The 8,228-nt window shown below is 40.1% G+C and overlaps 1 protein-coding gene across 1 annotated transcript; it reads left to right on the top strand.

Moving 5' to 3' along the window:
- The first annotated feature begins 1,137 nt into the window (after nt 1-1,137).
- SOSTDC1 (sclerostin domain containing 1) lies at nt 1,138-7,443 on the top strand. Its single transcript, XM_075214070.1, has 2 exons — nt 1,138-1,445; nt 6,650-7,443. Exons 1-2 carry the CDS (start codon nt 1,250-1,252, stop codon nt 7,087-7,089), a joined length of 636 nt encoding a protein of 211 aa, XP_075070171.1. The 5' UTR covers nt 1,138-1,249; the 3' UTR covers nt 7,090-7,443.
- The last annotated feature ends 785 nt before the right edge of the window (nt 7,444-8,228 follow it).

The raw sequence follows: 8,228 nt of genomic DNA, 5'->3' as shown, positions 1-8,228 counted from the left end.
TTACACCTCATTCATCTTAAAGGCTGAGCGGGTGTCAAGGCCCCTCCCAATCAACCTTCCATCTCATGACTGGTTAATTCATGGGGGAGGGGCATCGACACCTGCTCAGTCTGTTTCAAACAAGCCACGAATATACACCCAGAGTAAGTAGCCCTTGAAGAACCTACCCCCTGCGCCGGAGGATTGTTTTTCTTGCTGTAACTCTATGACCTCTTAAAGGGCTACTACGCATAATATATAAGTTGATCTGATATGATAAGGCAGAAATATTCAACAATATATATGTTATAGTTCCCACTCTTTGCTTTAACATTGTATTAACAGTTTATATTCAGCTGCGTCCACGCTATTGCTTTCTGTTATCAGTCGTTTCAGACTGAGCCTGACAGACAGGAAGTTTGTTGTGCATAAGAAAACACACTCCCCCCCAAATGATCACAGCTTTATCTTGTCTTTCAGATAATGCCCAGACACCCATGTAACCGCTCCACTCTCCTCGGACCGTCCTGTGTGATCTCACTTGCAATCTTTTTACATTATTATTTTAACAGGATTCTTGAAGATTTTGTAGGAATCTAAAATTTCAAGACAGTTTACTGCATTTTGCACCGAAAAAAGAAAAATTTGGGTTTTCTAGACAAGTTAGTTGAGAAGCAGTGTTGAGGGAGCACAGATGTATTGGGGGGCAAAGCAATGTTACCCCCAAACACTATAACTGAGCATGCATCTGATCACCCATTGCTCAGAAGAGTAAGGAGGACGGGGGAGGTTAAAGTGACATTGCCCCTACTCAAATTTTGCTCTGGGACCCTGGGACAATGCAATGTTGGGATGTCCCAGTTAACAAGTGCAAACCAATGTGATTATTATACCTCCACATTTCCAGAGGACAGGAAAAATAGTTGCATTGACCTGCAATGAAATCTATAAATACATGAGAAAACTATAATCTAACTCTGACTGTGTATGAGACACAGACAGACAGCCAGGAAGCCAAACTAGTTTCTATTCTCCGGGTGCTATTTATTATCCAATAACTCCCAAAGCTCCAGTTCTGCAAACCGTGCAGAGAGCTGTAACTTGCAGTGTGGAGAGGAAGCAAAATCACAGTGTTACCCTCTAGGATCACACCCCCCTCCCACTACCTCACACCTGAATGAATGCCAAGCCCCCCCTGGGTATATAAAGGCTGCAGCAGACAAGTTCACAGTTACAGGGAACAAGGAACTCAGCAGACTCACAAGACATCATGATCACCTCCAGATTCCAGCGCTGGGTCCTGTACCTGGTCTGTATCCACTTCAGGAGCTGCTTCTCCTTCAAGAACGATGCAACTGAGATCCTGTACTCACATGTGGATAAACACACGCTGGAGGGGGCAAACAGCAGTGCCATCAACCAAGCCAGGAATGGGGGCAGACAGAACTCTGCCATGGATAGAACCAGTAAGTGACTGAGCATGGCATTCACTGGGGCATGTGGGCAGCAGACATGGGGCACTTTGCTTTCTATTACCATTAGATCCAAGTGGCTTGTCAGGAATATACTGTGTGTATATATATATATATATATATATATATATATATATATATATATATATATATATATATATATATATATATATAAACCTATTGCATCATGTACCCCAAATATGTATCGATTTATCCACAGAATACCCTGCAAAAATTGTGCATTTAATACAAGTAAAGCAAAAGTATAGTTAAATGTAATGCAGTCCATCCAGCCATTTAATGTTTACACTGCCATTGTTATAGAAACATGATTATATATTATAAAATAGATTTATTTATTATTTATTTTTCTAATGCAAATATTTTTTTTTTTATCCTATTAAATCAGCTGTTAAAGTATTTTGTAGCATCATAGCAATATTTAACCCAGGTGCATTTCAAGCCAGTTCACTCTTGCAGAACTTCAGGGGTGCTGTAAATGTTTTAAACTTCTCCTACTTAAGTGTTGTGTTCCAGAGTACAGACTGTTTGTTGTTTAGGGTGCAGTTTGCAGAATAATACAGTACATGGCTCAAGCAACCTTGTGTCTTTTGCACCATCTATCTACTCCGTAGCAGCCAATCAGGGATTAGCTTTTATGAACTCGCCGGCAGCGTAATATCCGCACTGTGATGCGCTGAGTTGTGTTCTGTTGATGGAACTGATATAAAATTAGGAATTGAAAATAGTTTAAACAAACGCCAGATGAACGATGCCGCTTGTTGTAGTTTTGGTCCATTTGACGTTTGCTAAATCCATCAGGACTGAGTGATTCATTGAAACCTATTCAAGTTCTGCACAGGACATGGCACTAATTACACGGTGTATATTTTGCTTTTTTGCACCAAATTATTAATTAGACATTTATTTATTTTTACGCAAATATATACAGTTCTGGCCTGTTTGCTCAAGTCTTTCCTTGGAAGTGTGTGTGTGGTACAGACTGGTGTGTATGTTACAGTCATACAAATGAAATTCTGTTATGCAGTAACATAGTGGATATCTCACATATTGACCAGCAGTAGTAATGTCATTTTACTGGGAGAATCTGAGCATTGAGCTCTGACAGAGGCAGAGGTGACCTAACACAAACCAAAGCTTCTCAGGACAACATTCCAAAGTAGTTCCAGGAATAATTTGCTGCACGTAATGTGCAATATCATCCTGGAGCACTACAAATACCATCATGCCTTGGGTACTGATTTTGACTATGATGCACTTTTTTTCATTTTAAATGTCTCAATAAATATTAAATTATAAAACCCAGATAATAAGAGTCAATAAGTATTGCATATAATAGACAGGAAAAGAGGGTTTTTGGGGTGCAGTTTTTCACTACTGAAAAACAGGGACATTTTTAAGGAAAAATCTTTAAATCCTAGGAATGTCCCTGTATATTAGTTGGTAGCTATGTTCAAGGGATCTATCACCCCCTCTCCTCTCTATGTGCTGTAAAACACTGATACCCCTAATTTGCAGCAGTCAATGTCCCCCGTCCCCCCCCTGGTTACTGACATTGTATTCATACGGTCATCATTACTCACTAGTGGCAGATTATCCTAATCATGTTATACTTTCCACGCCCCGACACTTACCATATAATATTACTGTAGACAAAGTCAGGGCCTCAATTTAAAGAGACACAATTGAAGACAAAGAATATATCTCCGCAACTGACACTACCCCTATACAAACCAGCACAATAGACGTATTAGATTGACACAGAAAACCCAGGCTTAGAGTTTGTGAGAACTCCTTAATGTGGATCATATTGCACCATGAACGTGTGAGATTCTGCACAGATCCCAAACAGGAAACCGTTCTCTGTAGATTGACCTATATAATTTCCTATTGTTTCATTGAAAACCTTATAGTAATTACATATATATATATATATTCATATGTGTGTGTAAATAGTCCCATACAGTGACAAAAAGCGATATTTTGCTGCATAGCTGAACATACCTGGGGGTATATTTACTAAACTGTGGTTTGAAAAAGTGGAGATGTTGCCTATAGCATACTTGCCTATGTTTTGTCGCAGGGGGCGGGGCCAAAATGACGCGATTCACCGCAAATCGCATCATTTTAGCCCCGCAATTGCGGGAGACTTGTCAGCTCTCCCGGGAGTCCGTGAGACTGACCCGAATTTCGGGAGTCTCGCGGACATTCCGGGAGAGTTGGCAAGTATGACCTATAGCAACCAATCAGATTCTAGCTGTCATTTTGTAGAATGCACTAAATAAATGAAAGCTAGAATCTGATTGGTTGCTATAGGCAACATCTCCACTTTTACAAACCCACAGTTTAGTAAATCTAGCCTCTGGTGTGTTCTGCAGAGAGCACTTAAACCTATGGGCTGCTGTATATTCAATAGGATTAGTGACAGGAAATCTGTGTGTAGCAAAATATCCTCCTTCCTCCCCGGTCAGTGTTACCTCTTCTATCCCAAGTTCTAATAAACTCCTGAAACTCTTGCATACAGATTTCTGGATGCTGTCTGTAGCTCTATCGTATAACACAACTTGTATTATAGGTTTGGTCGTCCTTTAAATGTATCGAGAAATATTCAAGTTCCTTTTCATTTGATTTAAAGGGTTAAATTCAGCCCCTTAATGGTTGATCTACTGTTTACTCTTTATTAATTTAAACAGCAAGACTGAAGCCCATACGTACGCTAAAAAATAAATGAGAAACAGTTTTCAGAGTTTCCTTCTAAGAGCTGAAAGCGGTGTAGAAATCTGCAAAAAATATAGATCTCCCCCAGAGTGAACAGCAATGAGGGTTATTTGATTAAATAGGGAATAAATGTGCGACCAATCAGATTTTAGCAGCCCAGTGTATTTAGACTGATGGAAGCTGATCTCTGATTGGTTGTTACCATTGCTATTTTATGACAAAAACCCTATACTATATTTAAAGAAATATATTTGGGGGAGCTCTAAACTACTTGCCTTTTACTTATATTGTTCGTAAAATGTAGCCATTGACAAAGCCACATGACAGTGACACTCTAAAAGTGAAAGTTCCCAGGGGGTGTTCGGACGGACCAGCGTATAACAGAAGGACAGGGCAGGCTTAGTTCGGACACAGCTCTGGTTCCGCGTAAGTGGCCCACCCATGAATCTCCTTACCCCCCCCCCTCCACCTTCCCAATTCCTCTGGCGATCCCTATGTCAGCACTTGCAGGGAAAAGGTAAAAACCTCTCCCCACTCTCACCTGTCTGTGGCACTTCAGAAATGTAAGGTATTATCTAGACATAAAAGACTTTGATTTAGCTCCAGCATTTCTTTTCACTTCCTGGCTAAGCACTTATGAGCTCCGGGCCTCTGGCAAAAGTAAACATCCACATTCTAATGAATCCTCCGCCACCCTCTCCTGTCCTAGGGCAGATCACCAATTTGACTTGTCTGAGGACAGGGGGGGGGGTGGAAATCAGGATCACAATGAACAGAAGTTACACTTGGCAGGAATCCCGTAGTCTATTAATCATGCACTATACAGAATACAAAGTTTTCTGGCATCTTTGAACCTGATGAGGAAAGGATTCGGAAAATTTATGGTGGAGAGGAGCTGCAAGATGATAAAAACCAAAGAAGAGTGCACGCTCATGGGATCAGAGAGCAGGCTTGTGGAGGTGTTGATGAGATGTTATGGCGCGACCCATTGTCCTCGGCTGATTATCTGTTTCCGCTACAGTGTGAACTCGCCATTGCTTTCATCGCTCTTTAAAGGGGATGTTGGTTTCAACTCGCCCTGTTCCCCTTTGGTTTCTCACTTACGGACGTGTCTCCGATTCCATGCAAACATAATTAAGTCCGGATTTCGGAGGCCTGTCATTCTTCTGAAGTAGGGTTATTGGTCATCACATCCCAGGCCTGACTATACACGCAGATCATGTCTAGATGTGATATTCCTTAATTGTTTATGTCGTACACTCTACGGAGAGCTAGCGGAACAGAGAGCGAGAAGATCCTGTTTATTAAGTAATGAAAAGTTGATTGATTAATCAGACCAGCTCAATAGGTGATTATTACATTGTGTCTTAGTATAGCTGTGGGTACAGTATACAGTTGTGAAGATTGAAATCTAATTGACTTAAATTAGACAAATATGAAGTATCACATATACTGTTACATAACCAGGCGGTGAAACTAGAAGTCAATGAACCCCAGAGCATAATTATAAATGTGTTCTATCTCATTCAAAGCCCATTGTATCTGGTCTCTATTGTCACATCCGCCATTAATATATAATATGAGGGCTCACAAAGAATGTGTGAGGTCATTGGTGGACCTGGAAAAATATTTGAGGTCATCAGTGGACCTTTACATAATGATTCGGTTGTTTGGCCTGATGCCTGAGTATCCGTACAAGTGCGCTTGCATTATCCACCAATGGTTTCCTCAACTATATGTACATTCCATTTTATCTTCAAAATCTTGTTGATTCAGGGAGTAATCAGATTCAATCAATGAATCAATTTGCAGCCTGGCTTTGGAAGCCCGGTCAGGTCATAGCCACTGGGCACTTTTTTATTTATATTCATGTTTCACGCGTGTGTAAGTGTGTGTGTGTCGAATGTGTCTGTAGGGTGTTGAGGTGTGTGTGTGTGTGTTAGGGAAGGGGGGTGTTTGGCTTCACTGCCTCCTACTGTGTGTTACATTATTACAATCTTACACAATAACAAAAGTTGTTGCAAGACATATATTCTGTTTCTTTACAGAACAATCCTGTACAAGCCTTTTCAAATATAATATATAATAGTGGTTTCCTAGCTTTGTAGTACCCCTCACCCATATTAGTAACACCCCCCCCCCCCCCCCATATAGCACTCAGTTGATGGTTTTGACTACCACCTTGTACTAAATAACCACGGACGGCCTGAAATGAGCGCTGACATCTTTGTCTAAGGGGATTCTTAAAGCCCCGTCGACATTCCATTGGGCCAAGACTAGACCCACGAATGCCCAAATCGCCAAATGCCAAAATTCTTCTCTCTGATATGGAATGCCGATAGGGTTTGTAATATCTCCTGGACTAATTTAATCTATTATGCTTTCTATATGAATAGCTTAATGAGATATAATATGCTTTCCCAAGTAATTAATGTTGATTGCTCTTCATCTATTTGCAGACCACCATCAAGTTGGTTGTCGGGAACTGAGATCTACCAAGTACATCTCTGATGGCCAGTGCACCAGTCTAAGACCCTTGAAGGAGCTGGTTTGCGCTGGAGAATGCCTTCCTCTCCCCATTCTACCGAACTGGATCGGTGGAGGTTACGGCCTGAAATACTGGAGCCGCAGAAGTTCCCAGGAGTGGCGATGCGTCAACGACAAGACGCGCACGCAACGCATTCAGCTCCAGTGTGCCGACGGCACCAGCAGGACCTACAAGGTCACCGTGGTCACTTCTTGTAAGTGCAAGAGGTACACTAGGCAACACAACGAATCCAGCCACAACTACGAAGGGGCTTCTCCCATAAAACCCGTCCATCCCCACCAACATCACCATTCCAACAACAACCGAGACAAAAAGAGACTAAGCAAGATCAGCAAGCACATATCTAGCTAAACATGGGGGGCGCCATGAACTGGACTCAATGCTAACAAGGTGACCTTGTGGAGACTGAATTAGACACTTCTGATCTGAGTGTTGGATTTCCTGAGTCACCGATAATAAAGCTACGCTATTGACACATAGAATTTTCTTTATATCTCCTAATCTTTTTGAAGGACCAACATCTATGTTGAGAAATTCCGAGCCGTTGGGAACGTACCCTGAAGTTTTAAGTCTAAAGCTAAACGTAACAGGATCCAAAGGTGCCGGAAACAGATTTTAAACAAGACAAAATATATACAAGAAGCGGGAATAATTTATAAAGCCCCAAGATTTTTGGGGGGTGTGGTTTTTTTTTGTTTTTTTTTCCACTATACGTATGACTTGTTATTCAAAGATTATTTTTAAAGAAAAATAATAACGCAAACTATAGCCACTGTTTTCCATTTTGTTATACTCTCTGCAATAGGTGGTATATTCCCCAAACTGCGCTTGTCTAGGGAAAAGCGTTTTATTACTAAAACTTGCCAAATGTCTATGGCACTTTGCTGTGTTTTCAATTATCAAAAAATTATTTAAAATGCTTTTTTTTTACTTTAAATAGTTTTTGTTTGTTTTTTTTAAACACCATTGTTGTTAATATAAAAATGCACTTTCATATAACCTTAAGATGCATTTCCCTGTTAGTGTTCCTTTAAAGTTCCCCTTTAAATAAAGTGGCCGCCGTGTTTTTTTCCAGTTAAAAAAAAAATACTGGCAATCATAAATGAAAATCTAATTCAAATATTTATTTGTCCATGTAATTATGTACCAACTTCTGTGTAACCCTGAGTTTGTCGCACATTAACGTCGCTGTTCATCTTCGTTCCCGAAGAGGCCGTAGGAGCTTATGAATGTGTATTTTCACTTGTACAGTACAAATATATGTCTTACAGCATTTTTTTTTTTTTTGTATGTATCAAAGTATTTTCTTACAACTTGTAAGTAGACCGCATTCAGCAATTGTTTGTAGATATTGTAAAATAATTATGTAGTATTTGTGGTATATTTTTTATTGCTATATTTTTATTAGTACATGTGTTTGAATGTTTATTAAAAAGCTATAATGTGCAATGAAGAACTGAAATCTTCATTTTTTGTTTTTCTTTAATCCA

This window comes from Mixophyes fleayi, chromosome 5, assembly GCF_038048845.1.
Source record: "Mixophyes fleayi isolate aMixFle1 chromosome 5, aMixFle1.hap1, whole genome shotgun sequence".
NCBI classification, from domain to species: Eukaryota; Metazoa; Chordata; class Amphibia; order Anura; family Limnodynastidae; genus Mixophyes; species Mixophyes fleayi.
The sequence above is the reverse complement of the archived record's forward strand: the minus strand, read 5'-3'. Positions and strand labels throughout refer to the sequence as shown.

Coding starts and splice junctions, on each gene's coding strand:
- SOSTDC1 (XM_075214070.1), top strand. CDS start 1,250: ATGATCACCTCCAGATTCCAGCGCTGGGTCCTGTACCTGGTCTGTATC. Junction 1,446..6,649: donor CTCTGCCATGGATAGAACCA/GTAAGTGACTGA, acceptor ATCTATTTGCAG/ACCACCATCAAGTTGGTTGT.